This window comes from Macrobrachium rosenbergii, chromosome 12, assembly GCF_040412425.1.
Source record: "Macrobrachium rosenbergii isolate ZJJX-2024 chromosome 12, ASM4041242v1, whole genome shotgun sequence".
NCBI classification, from domain to species: domain Eukaryota; kingdom Metazoa; phylum Arthropoda; class Malacostraca; order Decapoda; family Palaemonidae; genus Macrobrachium; species Macrobrachium rosenbergii.
The window spans coordinates 10504838-10530800 of NC_089752.1; the positions used below are offsets into that span (position 1 = coordinate 10504838).

The following is a 25963-nucleotide window of genomic DNA, read 5'->3' on the forward strand; positions in this document are numbered from 1 at the left end:
TCTGCCTTTAGTCTACCGTACTGCTGTTCGGTATAGTCGAGCCAAACGAAAGTGGCGCATGAGAGACTGAATGTATCGTGGCAAAATCTGAAGAGTTAGTTCATTTTACCTGGAGAGCGCGGTTTAGAGAAGTCCTGAAACCGAAGAAGTATTAACGTCTTAAAGGTGGGAGGGTTCCGTCGGTCATAATCCCGGATAATTTTCCTTTCCGGATTTTTTTTCCAGGTGGTCAGTGGAAAACAAATAGGAACCTTAGACGAATTATGATCTTCCTTCAAAAATACATTTATCCTTAAGACCCACATGTCTTCTGTACAGGATGGTTTCTCCCTCTATAATTGTGTGTGTGTGTGTATATATATACAGTCATACCTCAAAATTACGCGAGGTTAGGTTCTGGAGCCCCTCGTGCAAGGTGAATTTTCGTGTAAGTTTGGCATGGTCTTTGAAAATGCTAATAAATGTTTATTTCCAGAGTTTAAGTACCAAATATGACCCTAATCATGCTCATTTAAAAGCTAACTTTTAAATGAACTAAAGTGGGTGTAATTTTATTTAAAATTTAGCTTATTACCCTTAAAAAAGGAATACAGTAAATGGTTGACATAAAAATTGAGTACTGCATAGTTTCATAATAGTATGTATACTAATGTTACCCCTAATTCATGGGATGCCGTTTTCTTTGTCAGTTAGAGTAAAAGCCGTTTTCTTTGCGTCACTAGGCAAAACGTCATGTGTCAGTCAACAAAAGTACAATTCCATAAAACATTGAAAACATGTACATAATGTTCGTAGAAGGTAGAACAGTACAGGTAAAATTCAATCAATTTAAAATTATATACTGTACAGGTAATGACGTACAGAGAATAATAAGTTGTAAACGTATGTTTGAGCGCTAACTACAAATGAGAGAGAGAGAGAGAGAGAGATACTGTAATAAAGTAACTGTACTGCTTTTGTATCGTATTTATGCGCAAATATATAAATACAAATTTTCCATTCTGATTTAACACGAAAACTTAAAAATTATACACACTTTTTACAGGGGTATCATCTTTGGAAAATGCAGGGTATCGCATCTTGTAAAAGTACACCAACTGAACGTGCTGTAATTACATGCACATACAGGTTGCACCAGCACTGTTCTCTGAGGTGTACAGAGTCATTTTCAAAGAATGACACTTATACAACTCTTAGTTACATCTCTGATATTACATTAAAGAATTCAATTTATCAAATGAGCGCGGCTGAACAACCTCATCTCAAGGTCATGTAAAGTCCTTGTGACAAAGACTTTGCAAATGGGCATAATACTTGTATGATATTTATGTACAGAAATATAAATATAAATTTTCCATATCGATTTTACAGTTAAAAGCATGAAAACTTATAAATGTACTTCAAACATTAAACAAGCATTTTCTGCAGGGGTATCATCTTTGAAAAGTGCAGTAACTTTGCAAATGGGTATCACATCTTGTTAAAGTACACTAAGTGAATGTGCTGAAATTACCTTTGCATCATATTTATGCATGTACAGAAATAAAAATAATACATTTTCGATACAGATTGTACACATGAAAGCATGAAATGCATTTTTCATAGAGATTTTACACATGAAAGCATGAAATGCATTTTTCATAGAGATTTTGCACATTAAAACATCAAATGCATTTTTCATACAGATTTTACACATAAAAGCATGAAATGCATTTTTCATACAGATTTTACACATAAAAGAATGAAATGCATTTTTCATACATATTTTACACATAAAAGCATGAAAACCTGTAAATTACTTAAGAAATTAAACACCCACTTCTGCAGGGTTTCTCGAGAATTTCGTGTGTCTGAAAAAATCGCGATGCCCATTAGTTAGGTTCCAGTGAAAAGTTCGTGTGTGTGTGAATTCGCCAAGCAAACTCGAATCGTGTAAGATCAAGTATTACTATATAATAATAATAATATATATATATATATATATATATATATATATATATATATATATATATATATATTTACATTTTTCCTGGCGATTTAGTGTGAAATATTCTCTATGAGACAGGTAGCAACAATTTAAGGTAATTTAGCCTTGTGATTCTGACTTCGTGGGTCTAGGAAAACATAAAAAAGAGGAAAACAATGGGGAATTTCATATGAGTGTAAGGCTCTTGTTACTGAGGAAAATATTGCGTAAAACACATGGGCAAACTTGCAGGAGTGTATTTACATAAATAACGTTAGTACGGGAAAGAGGAATGCTAGATTATTGATCCTGAAGGGGATTCCTAAGGGATGAATGAAATTGGGGATTCCAGACACAGTCCAAGAAGCTTCCACGATATAGGGTCCCTCTGAAATGAGAGATGTGCACATTATACGCCAGTAATGAAAATAGACAAAAGAATACTGAATGCGAAGCTGCACTGAGGGTGCCAAGGGGCTTCGATGAATTAATGATAGCTTAGCACTGCCGACACTCGAGGAACACGGACATTTGACAAGAGATTCGGTGATTACTGGCTCACAATGTAAGTAAATGTTATGAGACAAAAGCGTGACTGAATGGAGGTCTTCCAGAGCACTTTTACCATAAGGCAGGGTTGGTTCCAGCGTGAAAGCGGTCCGTGGATGACTTTATGCATTTCCGAGGGCGAAGTTTCTTCACGTGTTAGGATCGGGGCTTCACGTGAAAAGGGCAATGCATGGAATTTCACGAAGGGCCGGGCAATGGCATGGGCATCATGCAGGTCAACGGTGGAGCGAACACGTGGCTCGCGGGTCGGCAAGGGCACGAGGAGAAAGTATACTTTTGAAAAGGGCCACGTGGTTAGCTAAGGGCACTGCCAGGGGCAGGTGTTTTTGGGACTTCTTCACTCCCTCTCTTCCAGTGCGCGCTGCGGTGAGACCGAGGCCCGTGGTTTTCTGCTTTTATCTCCTCCTATGGGGCAGGGGCACTTCCAGCATATGGGGGCTGAATCATTTTCAGCTGATGCCCGTAGGGGAGTTTTGCCTGTAAGAAAACGACCAGACAGAAATCACTTTTGCTCAAGAAAGATCTGCTTAAAGGGAGTGGCCTTAATCCGCTATAAACCCTTGTATTCTGACTGCATAAGTCGATAGACAGATGTGTTTATCGATCGAGCGGCTTGCAGTAAGTGAAAACAACAAAACAAACAACAAAAAAGGGGGAGGCAATTTGCTAGCGAGTTCTTGCTAATCATAATCATGTATATACACACATATATATATACACACACACACATAAAACTGCCCATTGACTCGGTATTGGAATACATTAAAGATGAATTGCATAAACTTTGTTTTCAATGAGGAAAATTTTAAACTAACGTTTGGTATAGCAATGCGAAACCCACTTTTGTCTGTTCTTTCAAATTTATATATGAAAATTTTCGAATGCCTCTACATCCCCTAGATTTTCCATTTTCCTATAACATGGTACTGTTATATTGATGATATTTCAGCCATCATACCCAAGGATTTGGATCTAAATAATATATTGGCTCAAACTCGAGGGAACCTTTTAATTGTAAATGTAGTATTTATTTATATGAAAAGACAAATAATTTGACATGTGGTTAAGATTTAGATATCAACCCCTCTCAGACAAGAACAAGAATTTTGTTTTTTTTCGTCTGACACGCTAAATCAGTTAATCTGCAGGTAATAAGCTGGTCAGATTGTTCGATTGTATCCTCACTTAGCGGTCTTTAAGGTCTGATGTCCGAAATCTTTTGATGTCAATACGATGCATTGGACGGAGACCTTCTCTCACGCGCCACTTTCGTTTGGCTCGACTATATAGTCCTCACAGTTACTCACAATTTGTCATCCAGTATTCTTCCTAAAACCTTCATTTCCCTTCTGTTTAAACACATTTACTATCAGACTTTCTTCGCAGTCATTTGGCATTACTGTTCTTCCTCCCAAATTGCCCTTGACAGCTTCTTCCTTTCTTTCTTTAAATCTTCAGTTGAAAACCCTTATGGATAAGTCAACAGACTATAGACCCAAAGTGACTCCAGAGAGAAATCAGCCTGCTGAGAGACAGCAGTTCAGGAAAAGCTGATAAATAGATAAATGTAAGGAAATAGAAAATAAAACCACTACACCTGAATTTAGGAGACATCAGCAGAAAGCAGGAATGAACTTGCTCCTCATTTAAGCATTTGAAGATCAAAAGTTTCCACAACTGCACTAGGCAAACTATGCCACACTTTAGTTGCAAACAAGATAAAACTCCTAGCAAACGGAGTACAGTCGACCCCTGTATTCGTGAAGGATGCGTACAACAGCCCCCTGTGAATAGTTAAAATCCACGAATTTTCAAACCCCCCCCCTCTAAAAATGCTTATAACTGCCTGTCTTGAAAGTTCAGACACCAAATGTATACCTTAAACTATCATCCTACATCAAATATACCTTAAACTATTAACCTATTACTGTATTAATCTTTGAAATGATATTATTAATATCATTTCAAAGTCATCTTAAACTTTTATTTTACCCTTAAAAATATACGTACATACTGTGTGGCTTACAGCTACGTGTGAAAATAATCCAGTCCTGTCTACATATTCAGGCACGAACATTTTCTTTCTTACATTTACTATTCAAGCCGTCCCATTTTCTTTTACAGGGAAACATTAGTATGTACATAATTCACAAGAGAGAGAGAGAGAGACAAAAATACATATGCACATAAAAAAAATATTTAATACAATTACATATTAAGATTATGTAAATCATATAGGTAATCACCAGTGATGAATGTTGATTAAAGATGGTGATGATGAATTAGCTGTGCAGTCCGATGAATGACGATGAAGATATGACTGAACAGTTAAAGCAGAGGAGTTACATCTCCTCTGAGGGCACCTCTTCCCCTTCTTCAGGAGGCGCTTCATCAAGGGTTTCGGGAGGCACTTCTTCAGGCGATTGGGGAGGCACTTCTTCAGGAGCTTGGACAGTCTGCAGTCAGTTCTGAAACTAACTCCTTGGTGACAGCAGATTCGGACCTGTAGCAATGGAATCCACTGTCAACAGGGAGTCAGTTTCAGAACTGGCTGCAGACCCAAAGCCTCCAACATACGTAATCACGTGTTGCACTGCAAAACCAACATCAATTTTACAGATTTTAAAATCATATCTTCCATGCAAGACGAGGGGGAACTTACCACTTTAGAGTCGACTATGATTAAAATTACCATCACCTCGTTAAACACCCAGACAGCCTCCACACAGCTGTTCATAGCATACCAAGTCGTTTGTTTATATTTTAGTCTGTACCTCAACTTTTACTTACCCTCTTTCTTTTTTAGATGTTTTAGTTTAGGTAGGTCATGTCTGTCTTTATAGTGATTTTTAAATTATTTTATTTTGTGTTTTTTTTTTCATAAGATTTCAAGTTTTATTTTTGTAAATTACAGCCTTGAAGATGCAGAGAGATATTGTGAAACGCCGTCAGCAAAATAAACTTATTTTTATATACGTGCTGCCTTTTCCTGGTTGCCCCCTTGATAGCTACTATGAAACTTACAACTGTATGACCTGTTTATATATGTATACTCTATACTGTATATATGTTGTTGTGCGTATATCCTTGTTAATATTAACAGAAGCAATTTTTTTTTATGGCAGAATGCTGCTTTTTGAGTCAGTCTGAATCCAAATCCTTTGAGATTACAAACAACAAAATTATACTTAGAATTATGTATTGAAGTTAGCTGAGAACAGGAATTTCTGTAATTCCTATCCTGTAGATAAAAAAGATGGTTTATAAATTCATTTTTCACAGTATATATTGAAGTTAGCTTAAAACAGAAATTTCTGTAATTCCTATAGATAAAAGAGCTGATTCATAAATTAATTTTGCACCATATATAGTACCTGTATATTGAAGGTAGCTGAGAACAGAAATTTCTCTAATTCCTTTAGGTAAAAAAGATGATTTATAAGTTTTCTTGTATCATGGAAAATGATAAATTTCCTTGTGTATACCAGTTAGTGCATATAGAAAACATGAGGAAAATCTGGAAAAATAAGTAAAAGTTTTTTATTTTCTGTTTTGACTTATTTATAACTCTTTTTGAACTGCCCCTGCTTCAATAGGAGACGGGTAAACCATCCCCAACATTCTCCTAGCATAATGCTAATGCTACCCCACGTCAAAATATATGTGGTTACTTTTAAAAATTTTATTATTGACACATGATGCCATTTGATGAAATTTGTATGACATCATACAATGTTATCAGAATCTCTAAGATTTAAGATTAACTAGTTGGTGCCATTCATGATTTTTGTTCCATGTTGCTGGACTTGTTGACATGGCATGGACCACAGCTAAATATCTTTGAAATTTTTTATAAGTACAGTATGTAGTGAGGGAATTTGACACACATTGCACCATAACTTATACAAGAATTCTCTTTCATCAGATATATTGAAGAGCGCGTTAATGCTCTTGGATGTGAATTAGCAGCTGCTCATTTTATAGTGCACAGAGGAGGGAAGGTACTTCAGAAAGGATCAAATGAATGGATTGAAAAGGATGATGATGAGGAATATTGCCTACCTCGCCATTTCACACCAGATTTTTTTGTGGAATGCATTGACGCATCTGGAACTCAACTGCGATATGAAGGATTGGAATGCATGGGTAATTACTCTTGTATTTGATAAATTTTCATTTTTACCTTGAACTATATATCATGGTATAGTTTATTGTTTTTCTACTTCTGGAAGTAAAAGTTAATTGGCCATTTGATATTTGCTTCTCTTAAGTAGTACAACTGTTGTTTTGCATATACAGTATTTGGTGAGTTTTCAGAATATGTTTGTAAAAGAGTTATAATTTGGTGAAAATAAACTGAATCGTGGAATGAGACCAGACAAAAGCAGTGAGCTACTGTATAAGTGAGGAAAAGATGACCAGACCCCAGAGGTCGATCAGATGATAGTGAGAATATGATTGAAAAAGCTGATGAGGACTGAGATGGTTTTGGATGTTGATAGCTAAGGATTGGATAACATGGACAAGTGCACGACCAAGGATTAAATGATCGTGCAGTTGTGAATTATATAATGACACTTTGGGGGAATTTTGGCATGCTCATGGAGTGATAATTGTTCACTGCTTGTCAAGAGGCAGTTGATTAGAGGTTATCTAATGCAATCTCAAATAACCTGATGAAAATGAGAATTAGCAAAAGCTGATGGATGATAACTTCCCTTTTTTTCTTTCTTTCTTGAAATCTTCAGCTGAAAACCCTTATGGACAGTCAGTAGACTATAAACCCAAGAGGATTCCAAAGGGAAATCAGCCTGCAGAGAGAATCTAGTTATAGGAAAGGTGATAAATAAATAAATATGATGGAGACATCAGCAGAAAGCAGGAATAAATTTGCTCCTAGCTCAAACATTTGGAGATCAAAAGATTCCACAACTGCACCAGGCAAACTACCTGTATTCCACATTTGAGGTGTAGCTAGGTTAAAACTCCTGGTAAACTGAGTAGTATTAAACCTGATACTAGTAAATGAAACACTGTGCAACAGCAGCCTGCCTAGTGTGAGCAAGAACAGCTAGGTCAAGTAAAGACGAGAGCAGAGGATGTTTGTTGTTGTAGTACATTTTACTTAACAAGAGTAATGAACTCGTTTATATCTATGCCACAAATCAACATTAAAGGTTGGTTGGCATAATGAACTTGACTGAAGGTTGGTTGGCAAATTGAACTTGACTGATGATGCAACTCTGCCTTAGAGTTTGAGATGAGAGTCAGCACTGAAAGACCACACTGGAGAACAGTAATCTAAACAAGGAAGAAGAAAAGTGAATTTTTTTTCCTAATACCAATTTTTGAGAAACTGAGGAAACAATATTGCGTATATACTTCTCAAAACACAGTAATATTTGGAGTTTTATAAATATTGCTCCACCTGAGCTAAAAAAGATCAGTGATTACCATCCCAGTTGGCATGGGTTTTAAAGTTCACCTTTCTTGAAAAGCTAATGTCAGGAACAAACTGATCCATCTCTTCATTGACCTTAATAAAACTATGATCAGATGAGCCCTCCTTCAAGTCTACTCCAAAAGGTACAATCCCTGTAACATCTGTGAATACAAGGTCAAGATGGTTGACAGATTGGTGTGTGGGTTAATTTATCAAGTGCTCAAAACCAGAAATAGTGGAAAAATCTAAAGCAGCAACTCCATGATTATCTTCGGCAGTAACTGAGCTCAGCCATTTAGTCTCATAAGCATTGTAATCACCAGTGAAAATGAAACAAACCTTGGAGTTAGTTCCTGAACTGCTGTCATGTTGGTAAGCAAGCAGCCGTAAATAGTCCTCCAAATCAGGATTCCTTAATATAACAAAAGTTTAAAGATATATTAGTCTTCCACAGACTTGAACCTCCTGTGTTTCATGACATCTAAAATCATACAGTGGTTTATGAGATGTGGAGAAACACTCTCTAATATACAGAGCCATTCCACAGACCCTTGGAATAGCAATATGCTTGAGTAAAAGGGGCTTCCTAAACTCTGGAATCAAGTCCTGAAATACGTTGCAAATCGGACAGAAGAGTTTCAGAGCGGAAGAGAATATCAGAATTGACAGCAGCAACATCAGTCCTATTTATTCTTATATAATCCATGGACAGTGCTTTGAAAAATACAACTGTAAAATGTTGAAGTCTCTGACTGAACACAAGTGAAAGACTCAGAGTTCATGCAATGACAGCCGTAGGGGTCTGATAGAACATTCATTTGTTCAGTTGTAGGCATTATTGAAATGGACGTCGGATACTATGATGAAAACGTCCGGAAGAACGATCCATTAATTCAATGCATTGGCCGTTCGTTTGGTAATGTGTGATGTTTACTGAAAATGGAGGTTGACCACACTGATGAATAAGACCCCATCAACTTACAGTATGAAGGACGTAAAATTTGCCAGAATGATCCCGTTCTCTTGTATATAGATGGTATGGTAACATCCGTTGGCCATTAGTAAGGCAATGTCCACTGGCCAATACCAGATGATCAAGCTAAAACACGTACGTGAGCAAAAGGGATTGAAGCACTCAAACATGGGGTGTCACCATTCTAGATGTTCACAAAAGAGCTATCAGTGCTCTTCACTTGACAAAATTGAACGAGGTGGTGATCGGACGGGAATCGGTGCTTCAACGTGTTATGGCCATAGGCCTTCCCATTCTCTTCCCAAACCTTTGCGTGAACGTGGTCAGTGGTCCGTTCCGAGATGCCATCCTGAGACAACTTCCACACCCCCTTCCAGATCACACAAATGTGAAAGGAAGGGAAGACCGTTCCAGAAGAATGATCCCATTGTAGTCGAAACTACTTCAGTCAAGTTGCACGTATGTATATTCCTTCCAAGCAGACATGGACATGCCACGTTGTATGTACGTATTATTCCTTCGAAGCAGATACAGATGTGTCATGCTGCACGTTCGTATAATTCTTTTGAAGCCGGCACAGACATGATTCATACCACATACATATAAGCCTTCCAAGCAGACACAGACATGCCATTGCACATACATGTATGTCTGTGTCACGCTGCACATATGAATATATCTCCTGTGAGAAGTTAGTTCGACGAGCGTTTGGAAACTGCAGCAACATCACTGCCAACACAGATGTGATTCGTTGCATGTACGTGTAAGCCTGAGTCACACCAATTCTCATGTGTCAGTTTTCAGTGAAGAATACACAAATTTCTGTCTCCCTTTTGTTATTTTCTGTCTTGGCAGCTGTTTACTACTCTGGAATTTTCAAGTGACTTCTGGCTTACAATCTGGTTTTACAGTAATTTTGTCTCTCCATGCAGAGGGAATAGTAGACCTAAGCAGTGGATTGGTCCAGGGATTAAAAGGATGAACCACTTTTGGGTTAAAAACTTTAGGAATACCTTACTATATGGAATGAATATTCTAATTACTAAATATTAAAGAATCTACCTAATAGTTGTTCATAAAATTTATAAGTGCATGTTTGAGAGAACTCACAAAAACATTGCAATGTATGACAAAAGCTATATCTAATTATGTATAATACTGTAAATGGTATGGGTGTGTATATCATATTTGCATTGTATGTATTTATACAAAAACAAACTTTTGTATACTAATACAAATCATCTGTATTTATATAAAAGATTTTGTATAAAATACAAAAAATTTTGTATTTTAAGGTGAGGAATATAAATATTCCTGTCATAAAAGAGTGTGGGAGTCTGAAATGCTATGGGATCTTGTATGTCGTCAAATAGAGTGAAATGTTTCTTAAAGAATTGACTTTTGTGACTTAAACTTTGATAATGCAGTTTGAAGGCCAAGGTGATTTTTAACTATACAGTATACAGTATTGCTTAATGTTCTTTACTGTACTGCTGAGGCTCAACTCAAATACACTTACTGAGTGTCATTTCACTTTTTTCAGATATACTGCATGTATACAGTATATTATGATGAAAGCTCAATACAGTAATGATATACTGTATGTTCTGTTTGCAATTTTACATTGCCAGAGGAATGTTTACTGTTAAGAGGTTATCAAGTGTTTTTCTGATCAGTTTAAATTTTCCACTTACACTACGGGTGCAAAACTCTTATGCTAATGGAAGAGTCACTATACATGAATACAGGAACTCACTTGTAATGCATTATGCTGGAAGTAACTACCATTGTGATCCAGAATTGATTCAGGTTATCAGTATAGTAGCCCAACTAGAAAATTGCTTTATAAGGAGTAATCTTCATTTGTCCCTCCATTCCTGTTATAAGCAGAAAATCATCTTGCCCCACAGGCATAAGTTGGAGTGAAGAATAAGGGACAGAAGAGTGCTGTCACACACTAATTACAATTGCCAAGGCTGTGTGGAATTTCAAGCTTTGTTTGTATCTATGAGACAAGTTTTTTGAATTTTGTATTGTTTCATCCATCAAGATGGCTGAAAAACTCATGGATTGATTTAGCACTGTATCAGTGTACAGCATAGTATTATGATTATGGAAAATATATAAATAGTAAAGTACTTAATGCATCCCTATACATTTTTCAAGGTAATTTGGAATATCTGAAGTGGCTGAATCTTGCAAACTGTACGTTTATTGATGATTGGTGTGTTGACCGAGTATGTGGCCAGTTTGCCAACAGTTTGGAGTATCTGAACTTAAGTAACTGCACCAGGATATCTGAACGGGGATTTGCTGCACTAGCAAGATTGAAGTAAGTAATAGTTTATATTGCATGAAAATTATTATACTTTATTCTAACACATTTAACACTTATTGGTAAACAGTAGTACTGTATTTTATTTAGGTAGTCTAGATTCTGACCTGCTGCCATCACTGGGGGCTAGTTGGCAGCTGGAAGGCAGTGTCTCTGCTGTAATTTCGTTAGAAATCAAAGCCCTAGAAGCTTTACATCTCAATTACTATTACTTCTTAGCATAACTGGGGTTTTCTCCCAGTTCTACCTTCATATCTTCGTATTGTACTTCGTCTTCTTTATTTTTTGGATCTCTTCATCTTGCTGTCCAACCACACCAACTCCCTCTTTTCACTGTCTTAAGCACAGAATGCGGGCAAGTGCCTCAGTGCTTGGCTTGACAGCACAATTGTTCCTACGCCAATACAAACCTTTGCATTTTTTTATAGGAATATCTTTCAGTGGAAGCCAGAATCGGCTTTTGAAACCTAGTAACAAGGTAGTTAATTACTGACTACAAATTGTAATCAGGCCTTTTTTTCTTGTATCAGTTTTTTTTTTCTTCTTTATCAAAACAGTTTTTGTGATGAAGACCGTAAAATGATGTGGGTTATTAAAATTTTGCTCTTGATGTCAGATGTCAGGTGGAGATGGGCAGCATGCCTCTCCACTGTAAAACTGGAGTTCCTTTCATGGCCAAGTGAGGAGAAACGTCATGTCAAACATTGCCCACTGTTCTAGGTCCAGTCTCATTAGACTAATGAACCTTAATGTGCTAAGGGTAAGGTGTATATTCAAGTGGGTCTCTCAGGGGAAATCCATTTTTAAAGACAGCGTAATTGCTCCTCCCCTCATAAGGCTCCCCTAGGCAGAGGGAACCCATCCTGAACTAATTTTAACTTCTTTTTGGCATGTCTTTGTTTCTCCCGTTGGATTTTTCCAATCAAATATAAAATAAACTGAAATAACATTAATACCTGTTGGGGTAACAAAAACAGAAACTTAATTCAGGCAGGATCAAACCTTGACACAATTTGATTCTCTGTTTGGAAATGAGAACTGGTCAAGGTTTTTAATACTACAAAGTGAAAACCAAATATCATCATTAAGGCTTTATCTTGGGACTTTGTGTGGCTGCCCTAATATCAGCCAATCAAGAATGACAAGTTTCATACACAAAACCATGAACAAAATTATGTCATCATTATTTTTAATTTATTCAATTATTGAGCATTTAGGCTGTAACTTAGATATTTTTTCATTTATTTTTGTATAGAGGAACAAAACCTTCAGGATTCCTCTGTACAAATTAAGAATTTCAAGTAGGTGATCATCGTAAATCATTATTTTTAGGTAAAAGTCATGGACACCTCCACATTTGTTATTTGCTTTACCTGCACTTTTCATTCTGCATCTTGGTACTGCATCTCTTTTCTTCCATGTCATTAAGGTCAGTGTCTCAGATCCATTTTTCAGAAGAGCCTGTAGATACCTTATTATTGGGAAGGCCAACTCACAAGGCTATCACATAGTTTAGAAAACCTTTGCAGAATGTTGTCTTTTGTTACTACAGTATTGCAGATCACACTCTTGTACCCTTGGGTATGTGGTATTTAAAGAATGTCATCATCCCCTTACCAGCTTACCAGTTCCACCTCTTTTTATATTTTTTTCTGTATTTTGGCATTGTGTTTTCAATTAATTATGTTTTTTTATGATTGTATGCAATCCAGATAATTTTCTTGATAAGTATTTGGATTGTATGAGCCTTTTATCTTGTGTCCCTAAACCTTTCTTCCTCAAAATACCTGCCATTATATTCTAAGGTCAGCAGTTGTGTAGATGACACCAGCCTTTGGAGTTAATTGCCATTATTCAGCAAGCCTCAGCTTCTCCTGCAACACTTTACCAAAAGCATCTGGGGTCTCTAGAGTTAGTTACACATTTTTTTGTTAGGACCTCTCAATTTTGGGTTTCCATACAACTTGATATATTGTTAAAGGATAAGATATTTCAATTGCTTGTAATGAGTAACAATTAGAATTGTGACTCTTATCTTTGTTTTCATGGATGATGACATAATATATGGTCTTCAAGTCAGATCCCAGGCACTGATACCATCCCCTTACTCTGACATTTTTAAAGTGACCAAGGTCAAAGTCATATATGTGCATGATATGGAAGACTCTTTGCAAGGATAATTTGGGAAACTTTTTAAAGGTGGCTTTGATTAGGTTTTAAAAGAATTTCACCTTAATTTGAATACAAAACCTTGCCCTAGAGTGTTTTTCCCTGGCATTTTTGTCCAAACTTAGGCAGCTATGTTATCAACTCAGAATAGATAGATATATTAACCCTCTTTCCTAATTTTTGCCTGACATTTTTGGAAGGAACTTCATCATAAGCTTTGATGGAGGGTGTGAAGATATTACCACTGTATTCCTTTGTGTCATAGGTGGTGACTAAAGGACAACTGTTGCCTTGCAGTTTTTTTATTTTTGTCAAAGGTTAGGCCCACTGCCAATAACTGTGGTTGACATGTGAAAGGGCATGCAGCTCTAAAAGCAGTAGCCAAATCTTTAAACCATGTTGGATGTGTTAAGGAATAAGAATATGGCTATGGCATTCACCATTGCAGTTCCCACAAAGGATATTCGCATCATCAAATCCATTCAGGCTATAGCAGCCAAGGCTTTTGTTCACTGATGGAAAGCTTGGAATTATCTACTGCTTCTTTGGAGGTGAAAATGATTTCTAAAGGAAAACAGAAAGTTTCTTCTCCTTAACCTCATCCTAGTTGGGGGAAATTCCCAGCTTCACTGTCTGTTACATATAGTATACTGTAGTCGGAACATGTAGACATGTTCAGCAGGAATGATGTCTTGCCTTAAGTACATAAATTTGATCACCAGGCTTCTGCTACCATGGTTTTAGTCGAAAAGTAAATTTAGTTTAGAATAAGGAGAATTTACCATCAGGAATCTCACTATGCAGCAGACAGGGATCTCAGTTCAGTAACTCGTTGACAGCAACTGGTAAGACTGCCTAACTTTTAAAGTTAAAAAATGTAAAACCTTGTTTTTCTCAGTCCTCACTAAAGCATATATGACAGGAGAGCCAAGGATGGGGCTTTTTTTTTTTATTTAAACTTGCTCTCCAGTGGTGGTCATCCCTTAAGTCATTACTTTTTGGAGTTGATTCTAGAATGCCTCCCCTTGCATTAAGTGAACCAACTGCTGTATATTGCCCTAAATTGAAGGCCAAACTTTTGCCTTAAGTCTTTATGAGCAGTGTGGCATGTCCTAGTCATGCTTTCCAAAGCCAAGTTGTGTTTAATGGCCTTCAGATCAAGAGAAGTCAAAACTTTACTTTTGGGGCTTGACAGTTATGGCAGCAAAGAATGCTGTTTCATTGCCCCTAAGATTACTACAATTTTTCAAAAGTTAGTTGGACGTGCAAGTTTTCCTTGTTTGGAGGAAACATTACCCAAGGGATTAAGTCCATCCTCATGCCCATCGGAACGTAGGCAAATTTCAGTTACCTGTTTTATCTAAGGTGTATTAGAAGCTGATCTCTAAGCATCTTTGTAGGTTTGTTGAAGATAATAACCTGCTACCGGCATGACAGCTGGGTTTTTAGTTTTTGTTGTATATGAGGCACTCTTGTCAATATCAGCCATTTTGTGGAGGACTCTTGATGAGGGTGCAAAAGCACGCTTGGTCAGTTTAGATTTAATGCAGCCTTTGAATGTGTGAATCATGGAGTATTTATCTAAAGGCTAAGATTATTGGGAGTCGATAGTTCTTTTATCAATATTTTAAGTGAAATTTTAATAGGCAGAACCCAAAGGGCTTTGTTGATGGCCAATATAGTATCGTTAGTAATGTCATTTCAGGTGTTCCTTAAGGTAGTGTTCTTGGAATTTTGGTATTTATTATTTATACTGGTAACACTTGGACAAGGTTTGGAGAACATATTGGTTGCATATGCCAGTGATGCTACTCTTCTAGCTGTTGTTCCTTTTTTATGCCCCATGTTTGTGGATGCAGATTTCTTAATAGAGATCTGGCATATATGGCGGAGTAGGCTTTGGAGCATCAAGTTTAACCCTTCTAAAACTCAAAGTATGATAGTCAATCAGTCCAGAACAACTTTGGTTTTGCATCTCAGTTTACTTTTAAATGGTATGATTTTAATTGTCAGTGACTCTTGTAAGTTTTGAAGTGTAACTTTTGATAAGAAATTGACTTTTGAAAAGCATATACATAACACTGCTTCCTCTACTTCTCAAGAAATTTGCATCTTGTAGAAATGTTTTGGAATGTTACATGATGAAGCTATTGCACTATATGCAAGTGCTTTAACTTTCTTCCTTGTTTGGAATAGTAGGCTACTGTTCTCCATTGTAGTTTTCTGGTGCTGATTCTCATCTGAAGACAAATTCTTGTGGAATAGACCTGAACCGAGTTCATTATATTAGTACATACAAACATCCTCTTCACTGTTTTACCTGATGTAGCTGTTATTTCTTGCAACACTAGGTGGGCTGCTGCTGCAGTATTTTGTAGTACAGTATCAGGTTTAATATTACTCAGTTTGCCAGGAGTTTTATTTTGGCTACATCTAAAATGTGGAGTAGTTAACCTAGTGCAGTTATGGAGTCATTTGATCTCCAAATGTATGCGAAAAGGAAATTCATTCCTGCTTTCTGCTGTCTCCTAAATGCAGATGTATCAATGTATCAATTATATTTTTTATTCCCTCATTTTTTTTTTTTTTAACAATTTTCCTTTAACTTTTGTCTCTGGTGGGTGAATACTCTTTGGAAACTTCTTGGGTTTGTAGCCTGTTGACTCTGTCCATAAGGGTTTTCAGCCAAAAATTTAAAAGAAAGGTATTTAGAGAGAGCTTTATTTCAGTGGAATATTTTTCACTAGAGAGCTTTATTTCAGTGGAATATTTTTCACTAAACTGTAATCCATTTTTGCCTTTTTTGCTTGATAATTGCATGTTTTCCATGTTCATTTATTGTTTGGGTACTTTATGCATTCATGTTCACCTACTTATTCAGATGTCCTCAAAGGACTTCATATCTTCTGTTATTCACCATAAATACACATTCATATGGTGCAAATCAGAGCGGCCATCAATTTGCTTAGTAGTAAACCAAATACTGTATAAGAAATAATAAAGAAATATTTCCTTATTAATTCTGCAAATCTGTTATTAATGGAGAAACAAGGGATATAAGGTGTCCAGTTATCATTATTTATTCTCAATTCACGTTTCTTGGTTTATTTAATTCACGTTTCTTGGTTGATTTCCATTAATTTCCTTAAGTCATGAGAAAATCTCTTTCTGAATCTTGGCTTCACTCATATTTTATTCTTTTTCTTGTAAATTCATACTCTGTCCTCTCCAGTAAATTCATACTCTTTGTCCTCTCCAGTAGTGCCATTGTTATTATTACTGTTGTTATTATTATTATTATTTTACATGGGGCTATTATTAAAACTTATCAAATTTGCCACACTTCATCACAGACATTTGGGTGGAAAGTCAGTTACCAGATTAATGCTTCATAATTTTATCTCTTGATATATCCATAAGCAGACTAGCGCATGCTAGTTCCAGGGTGGAAAATTCTATGCCATTGTCTAGATGTATAGCCAACTTAGGACCCGACCTTCCACCACAACAAAGTGCTAAGCTTCTCCCCTTCCTCATTTATTACAGTATTATACTGTACATTCCAGGAATCTGTAACCTCTCCATTCGTGATGTTGCTTCTTTGACTACTTCCCTTCCAGAAATTTAATTTGTTCAAGTGAATTGCAGTCATTTCCTATATATTCAATCTTATATCTTTTAAACATTTCTTACAATCTCTTCCTCTGACTGCTGTTAATACCAAGTGATGCACACTCGGCAAGAAAAGTGAAGATACAGTTTTCATTAGATTTCGTTCATCGAATTTCAATTTTTTTCTTACAGAAAACACACATAATCTCGGTAAATTTATCTAGAATATGAAAATACAATGCAAATTATATCATATATGTTAAATCTTACAAAACAAAAACGTTCAGATACTTAAAAACACCATGCATGTACGAAGTAATCAGAATTTCAGATGACTTCTGCTCATAGAGATCTAAAAGATAGTATGTGGATATCTCGGTGTAGTACCTATTCATCAGAACGCAATATTTACTCGTTTTCCGTTATGAACAGGCTTATTATTGCATCATCATACGAGGTAATGATAATTTCTTTAATTTTTACACATTCATGTTTGTATTTCACGTGTTAAAGTCAGCTGGAATTAATGGCAGTAAATGTTGTGACACCTAGGTAGGTTGACCAAATCTATTTAAATCCAGAGGCGTTCTCTAGATGAAGGGCAGCGAGGAGCTTTACAGGGAAAACACAAGTAACTGGATGTTTCTTGACCCATTATAGTTTCTCTCTCTCTCGCCATTACTAAAACATACTATACCAATATAGTGTAGCTCAATCCTCTAAAAGAAAAACAATGAAATGAGTAGCCTACTGATAGGCCTAGCTTACACAACAGCAACTCTCTCTCTCTCTCTCTCTCTCTCTCTCTCTCTCTCATCATAAATGCATTACGTTCCTTTTCGTTGGACATTGCTCAAATTTAACTCTGATTTCATTATGGAAGATCGCGTTTCGATTATGCAAGCATTCCGTTCAATGTGGTGTCATAAATTCATTTGTGTAGTTGTTGGCCAAATTCGTCGAAAAATGTTTATTTTGCTTCCAGAACTGCCCATTGCAAATTACAACTTGAACGAATACTGTGAAAGTTACTACGTACGGCATCAATGATTCATTATTGTAGACTATGATTGAAAGTTATAAGAGGTCAAGCAAAAAACAATAAGACGGAAGCTCCTCCCTTTTTTTCTAAAGAGCCAGATGTCGCATTATTGAGCAACATATGTCCGAAGATTTAAAAAACTGTATCCTCACTTTCCTTGCCGAGTGTACATGTACCAGCCTTTGGGAGTCTGCCTTTCTGGTAATCTTTACTTTATTTCTGTGCTGTATAGTTGTATGATACTTCTGCCACTGCATGTACTTTTAAATATTATGTTGCAGTAACCTCATTCAAATGTCCTCTCAAGATCTACAAATATTTAGCATTCAGTAATCCCTTTTCATTTGTACTTTTTGGTAGTATAGCCACTGTCCGTCCTCAAAGGAGTTACCCTTACGGTCCCACCAGGGCTCTATGAGGTAGACCAACCAATATGAAAGAATACTCTCATATTGGGCTTGGCCACAATAATGTCTTTGATTTAACAGTGATAGGGTATAAAAGGGCCTTCAGAGAGGGCTCATTCCCTTGCCTACAGCATTATCCTTCGCCCGTCTCACACAGACGTGGCACAGCATGCAGGTTGGCCAAGATCCCTGTTGTTCTCAGGCCTTTTCTTACACACTTGCCCTGCATGCTCCAGAGTAATTTCTCATTCTTAGTGCTTTATTGTAGAAAGTTTTAACACTTGAAAATTTTTCTGCTGTTAGGCTTGAAAATTTTTCTGCTGTTAGGCATAATCATTAAATTCTGCTAGCTGGGTATTGGCAACTTTGACAATTTTTAAATCTCATTATTTAGGAATTTTGTTAATGAAAATCATTGGACAGTGGCTTTTTCATTAGATGTAGATCATCTTTGTTTATGGAGTAAAAAGGGAAATTTATTCTAATGCGTAACTTCTTGGTTATGATAACCACGACTTGCCATTTTTCTTGTGCTTAATTTTCAGCTTAATGTTAAACTAAGTGTACCATTTTTCTTTTTATTAACAATTTAGCAACATTTGGAATGAATTGTGTACTACAGAAATTTCTAGAGTTAGCTTTAATATCAAGAGTTTTGTGTTATTGGGAAATGAGTTTAGGCAGCTCTACTCTTAGCATGTCTTACTTTACTGGATAGTGACGTCACAATTATTAATAAAATTATTTGGCTCCTCCTCAGTGGGATGTAGCAATTACTTTCAAGTACTGATTATTGATATTAACTAACACCTGCAGTGGTACTTGTTACCAGTATATTATTAGGATCCATAATTCCCAAATTATTGCAGTAGTTAATACATTGAGGTCTAATACCATTCAGTTTAGCTTCTTATATGGGTGATTTTTTTTGTCAATTTGTTAGCCAAGTTTCAAATATGTACTTATAAAAATATCAATGTAGCATATTTATATGGTATTTTAATGTACTTTTTAGGCTAGTGTTCATTATAAAAATATGCAAGTTTACAAATGTCAGACATAGTCCTGAAACTCAAATTGAGCATTCAAGCTTGACTGAATTAAATTGAATATAGAATTTAGGCCAAAGGCCAGTTACTGGGACCTGTGAGGTTATTCAACGCTGGAAAGGAAATTGAGAGGTAGGTAGGTTTGAAAGGTGTAACAGGAAGAAAACCCGTGAATTGCACTATGAAATAATTGTTAGGAGGTGGATAGCAAGATGGAAGAGATAATATGAATGGAGGCTGCAGTAAAGGAAATGGAAAGGGGTTGCAGCTAAATGGCCAGGGGTGCTGCAAAACCCTATGGGGCTTTCAAGCTTGGACATGCTCTTATGGTACAACTATTTTCAATATATAGTCTTAATATAAGTATATATATGGTACTTTAAAGTAGATTGGCTAGGCTACCTCTTTAATAGGATACCAGAGCATTCCAAGGCTGTATTATTATTGTTTACTACCTCCATGTCATGCAAATCACCCATTATTATGGTGGTTGTTAAATCAGATGACATGCTCTCACATGTGTAACCCATTTCTTGTGAGAGTCAGGGTTTTTCTTGACAAGATAGATTTCTCCTTTATTTATCAGCATGCTGTATTAAACTAGTTGAACCTGGTAATGGTACCTCTAGTTTATTGCCAGTCCATTTCATACTGTGTACATTTCACATATCTGATTGATATGTGGCTTGAATCAACCATTTCTCGTGGCCTTTGTCTTTCCTGAAAGGTTTATTTCCCTACTGCAGAATGCATAAGCCACCACTTGTAGCACATACAACCTGCCATAATCAGAGCCCTGCTGGTAAAAGTTGAGCTTAGGTAGCTGTTTACAAGTAAGCAACATACTCCTGGCAGCAAACCATGAAAGAAAGGCTTGATTTAGACTAGCCCTTGGGTCCAAGGTTTCAGAGGGAGTGTAGGGTGAAAGTACGTCTTCCCAGTAGAGCTGCGGCAGAGAGCATTCCCATCCATTTCTGAGCTCTTGATATGATTGCAATGGCAACCATGCTATCTGGATCTCCAGAACATTGAGGTGCAGATACAGTACGTCCTTGACCACACTCCTAAAATGAATGCCTTTCAGGTGTCTGGCTCAACCATCCTTTGATTTGTCTGAAAACAGAAGCATTTCCAGAGGGTAGTTCAACAAAACTCCCAATAAGAGGTTCCTATCGTACATCCATCACACTAGATCCTCTCTAAACTCCCAATAAGAGGTTCCTATCGTACATCCATCACACTAGATCCTCTCTAAAGTTTAGACATGAGGACACAAGTTGAAGGAATTTCCTACCTGACCAGTGTTACTTCACTTGCCACTTTAGTGAGTTCAGGTGACTGCCCATCATGCACAAACTTCTCCAGGGACAATAGACAGAGGACCACCTACTAAAGCCAAGGTGGTTGTGCCTACTGGACCAGGAACTGCACCATTACCTATGAACTTGTTTCCCCGAGTATTAAAAGAAGTCTTACACTGCTGCCTAATCTATGAGCATGCCAAGGCACTTTTTTTGCTGTTTGGGAATGACATCTGACTTCTCCCAATTTATCTTGAGCACCCTGGAACAAGCACACCTTGGAAGATGTCAGAACAAACCATTTGTCCAGTTATCACAAGCTAACACTAAAGTCACACACTTATAGGAGTGTTGCCAGTCTGAAGTACAAAACTGTGAACTGGTATGCGGTCCCTCTGCAGACAAATCGGAGGAAGAAGTGCCCTCTTTGATGGATCCTGGTACCGAACACACCATTTCTATCTTGAAAGAGTCTCGAGAACATATTCATTTAGCAGAGAAAGATCAATCACCAGTTTAGCCACAAGTAATTTTCTCCACCAGGAAGAGGCCACTGTAAAACCATGGCAACTGGTGCTCTGAGACTTTTAGCAATCCCCATACCACCTTCCCTTTTCCTCCCTTCTTTGAGGAAAAAGATTGGGTTCCTTGTCTGGGCATGGGAAGAACAGGCTTCCGCACAACCGGTTTGTAAGACACCACTTTGCTGATCAGTCCCAAGAATCTGTTCTCATCTCAGCTGTTGCTTTAGTGAAAGGCTAATCTTGAGAAACCAGACAGAGGAAAGGCAACCAGGCCCCTCCCCCTCCTTAGAACCAGGTCCACCCACAAGTAAGTACTCTGCTGCCAAGAAGAAATCAACATATTCAACCATAGGTCAAGCCACAAGGTAGCCTAGAGAGAAGCCATGGTGACATTCTCCATGGTGCACATTTCTGCTGCCAAGAAGAAACCACTTCTTGGCTTAGAGCATCCAAGGCGGTCATTTGTCTGTCTACAGACTGATGAATCCAACGCAAAAGTAGCACATCTTGTGGGTGTAGTATCTCCTCTTAACATGTGAGCTGTGGGGAGAGGGGATTGCCCAATCTGCTGGATGAGAAAGGGAACTGCAGATCAGGGTGTTCACCTTGTCCAAATCACTGTGAGCAAGCAGTGACCAAGGCAACCTGACCAGTGCTCTCACTTCAGGAGTGCCCTAGGTGACTGAAGCCAGGTGTGGACCTGAGGTGGCTTCCTAAGATTAAGCTCACAAATGAACAAAATAATCCTCCAGCATGTACTCTCTTCTGATGTGTGAGCTGCAGGAGAAGGGGCTTGCTTGAAGATTACTTGCAGGTAAGGGTGTTTACTTCATCAAGAACACCACAAGCAAGAGCCACACCACCCTCACTTAATATCTTGCTCCAGAAGTGCACCTGAGGGAGAGCGATTGGCAAGAATGCAGCAAGGTGTGGAGCTGAGGTGGCCTCCCTGATGTTATTACATTCAGGAATGAGTGAGATAACTCGAAGTGCTGCTCATGTTCGGCCTGGAAGGGTTCTGGACAACTGACGAGCTATATTTTCACCTGCAAGAAAGGAAGAAGTGCCCGACTTCTGCTCATTTGCTCACTCCCCATCTTGTGAGCAACAAAAAGAACTCCTACCACATACTGTTCAAACTTCCTGCATACTATGTAACACCTGAGCTAGTAGTAGGTGGTAGGTGAGAATGAGCACACATGCGGCAAACCACACTCATGAGAGAAGGAAGAACCCAAAGGAAACTCTCCATGGAGTGAGACCTCATGGTTCGAGCACACTCTGGAGAATGTGTCAAAGTCCTGCAGCAGCAGAGCAGGGCTTCAGTTCCAGATTGGACATGCGTATCCACCATCAGTTTCACAAGGGCAACTAGCTGAACATGTAGGAGTAGGAGATCCTGCCTACCTGTCTAAGTCATGGAGTACTTGGCTGCTGAGGTCCTCAAGCTGGCAAGCCAGGAGACAGTGTTCTAGAGCACTACAGTATTTCCTATATACCTCCAAGGAGGCATGGGAGGGAGAGCCTACTCTGTTGTCTTAATGTGCTTGGTCTCTCCTCATGTTGAACACATGTATTGCATACACCCCATGTGTCTCCTTGGAGGTGGGAAAGCCAGTTCTGAGCACACACAGCTAGTACAAGACTTGGTGATTCCAAAAGATCATGTTTGGAAGAATGGAGCAATCCTCTATAAGTGGGTACATGCAGGAGCACCTGCCATGCCAGAGGCTTGACAGTTACCTGCTGGTGTCTTAAGTCCCCACTCCCCTCCAAGAGGAGAGCGCAGTCACATGAAGCCTGGCAGGACTTCTTACAAGAGATAGATTTATAGATTTTAGGCATACATGCCAAGTACTGGGGCAACTAAGGCCATTCAGTGCTGAAATGGAAATTTGACAGTGAAAAGGTTTGAAAGGTGTAACAGGAGGAAAACCTCACAGTTGCACTATGAATCAGTTGTTAGGAGAGGGTGGACAAAAAGATGGAAGAAAGACAATATGAATGGAGGTACAATAAAAGGAATGAAAGCAGTTGCAGGTAAAGGCCGAAGGGACACTGCAAAGAACCTTAAGTAATGCCTACATTGCACCGCATGAGGTGCATACTTCTTGTAAGAGGCCTTTGACTTCCCCCTCTTCTGCTTCCTATGGGGGATGGGGGAGAGGAGTTGAGGGCGAGTGTGAGGAAGGTGACTTCATCAATGAGGAAGATGCTGAAGGAAAGGTTGAGGGAGGAACGAAGATGTCAGTGTGGAAACAGCAACTAGGGGATTCACTACTTGTAGCAGTTCCACTTCAGGAGGGTCCCCCTCCTTCATGGCAGCTGCAGACACAGCATCTGAAGGAGAGCTGCTGCTGCTGCTTCTCAGCCAGGTTGTCCAAGAATGCTGCAAAAGATGGGCTTACCAGTTATGTTTAATATAGGCCAAATCTTCCACAGCTACCACAAGGAAGAAATCTTTGTCATACCTGGAACGTCAAAGTCAGATAAGTAAGAGAGCAAGCCTGCTACTGGGGATGAGGCCGAACCAGACCCAACAGCAATGTCGTCCTCCAAAGAGATTAGACTTGTTGCTAAATAGATGTAAAGTCATAGGGCTTGGGTGACCACCATGTGCCAGCAGTGGAGAAGCATTATATGGAAAAAGGCATCCCTTTTAAGATACTAATTATTACTAATTATTTTGGGCAATGGTCCTTGCCACCCACACAACTGCTTTGACATGTATTCGATCACTTCAAGGGCTGTTACACTTAGACAGGCAGTAGATGCAATGGATATGAATTATGAACTATATATCAGTGACTGTTGGAAAGGATAACAAATCTGAGGCAGTCTTAAATATATCCACTTCTTGGAATGGAATTTCAGCCACAGGTATTTATGGCATTTTGAAGCAGCTGTGACCTAAATTTGTTCATGACTTCAAGGGCTTTGGAGAGGTGGTCTGGAACAAAGCATTGGTGACGTTGAGCAATGAGCAAAAAGACTTAAGAGGACGATTGTATCCTATTATTTGAGGCAGACAAGGTGCCACTGACAAATAGTAAATTTACGGAGCTTCACAAGCAGTACAGGCAGTCCCCGGTTAACAGCGATCCGGTTTTATGATGCTTGTTTAGCAACAAAAATCGGCACCGAAAATTGCCGATTTCCGCTTATCGGCGTCGATACGTACCTAACAGAGGCGCTGATAACCCCGAAAATTGCCGAAAAAGTGCCGAAATCGCCGCTTTTCGGTTATCATCACACCCTCAGAAACGGAACCCAGCCGATAACCAGGGACTGCCTGTAGCACCATAAAGGGATGCAGGCACCAGAACCAGAGCCACAATGCTTCACCAACCTAACAAGGGCAGTGCACAAATGAGATGTTTGCTATAGGTTAATTTTGGCTGAAAAGGGCATAAGAGTTCAAGGCAGTCAACTAGTTCCTAATATTAAAAAGACAGCAAAATGTTTATAGGTCATCGGAGTAATTTTTCATAAGGCTCATTCGAGGGCAAGTAATTGAAGTACAAAGTCATCATGCAAGTGTTATGGCATAAGCAAAATAAGAAAATTATGCTGTATGGCTTATTTTTCTGGTACTTATTTTTTTATTTTTCATATTTGTATTCCAAGGTACTGATATTTTCATTGCTACATTCTTTTTTATTCCAGAAAGCTGAAGACTTTGGATGTAACAGGACTCCACAATATTAGCAACGTACAATTGTTGTGTTTGCTGATTGAAGATGTCATTCCAGATATAAATATAATTGGAATTAATTACATGGAACTTCCATCATCAGCAGGAGAGTAGATTTAGTGTACCTTAAGTTCTGTAATGTCAGTAATTGCAAATAGAATTCCTTATGTAAATTTTGAAATATAAAAAAAAACCTGCTCAATATGATAATTTATTCTACATTACCTCAATTTTTATACAAAAAAAAATTGTAGGACCTCATATATAATAATGCAAATTTGTATTTCTCCTAATTCTAATGCAAATTTGTATTTCTCCTAATTCTAAATTTCATAAATAGTACTTATCCTTTAATTTGAAAACTTTCATTCAAATTAGTCTTGCAATGCCTGGTTATCTGGGAAAGTTGCATTCAAATTAAGAGTTGCAGTACCTACATCCAATCTGATAATCTCTCACCTTAGTTCATGGCAATGTGTTCAAAAATTAAATTTACATTACTTGCTGCTAAATTTACACAGATCTAAAGACCTGTACAGTACCAGTCAAAATACCCTTATCTGGAACACTGACGATTGGATTGGATTAAAGAAATGGAAATTGACAAAAAGGCTTGAAAGGTGTGACAGGAGGAAAACCTCACAGTTGCACTAAGAAACAATATTGGAGAGGGTGGAAAGCCAGATGGAAGAATATGGGCAGAGACAGAAAAAGGAATAAAAAAAGTTGCAGTTGGGGGCCAAAGGGACACTGCAATGAACCTCAAGTAATGCCTACTGTGCACTGACAGCACTACCCTCCCCCACCCGACCCTACGGGTTGGAACCCTGATGAGCCCAAGGTACTTTGAGGCTTCCGGCTGATAACCAACATTTACT

At 38.0% G+C, this 25963-nt stretch overlaps 1 protein-coding gene across 5 annotated transcripts in view; it reads left to right on the plus strand.

The window, feature by feature from the left end:
* Positions 1–25287, plus strand: part of LOC136844386 (distal membrane-arm assembly complex protein 2) — a 256069-nt gene extending 230782 nt beyond the window's left edge. For all 5 annotated transcript variants that reach the window (XM_067113474.1, XM_067113475.1, XM_067113473.1 and 2 more), the window contains 3 exons: positions 6462–6682; positions 11119–11284; positions 25058–25287. In XM_067113474.1, the coding sequence (XP_066969575.1) occupies positions 6462–6682; positions 11119–11284; positions 25058–25199 (529 nt within the window). In that variant the 3' untranslated portion in view covers positions 25200–25287. The remainder of the gene's footprint in view (positions 1–6461; positions 6683–11118; positions 11285–25057) is intronic.
* The last annotated feature ends 676 nt before the right edge of the window (positions 25288–25963 follow it).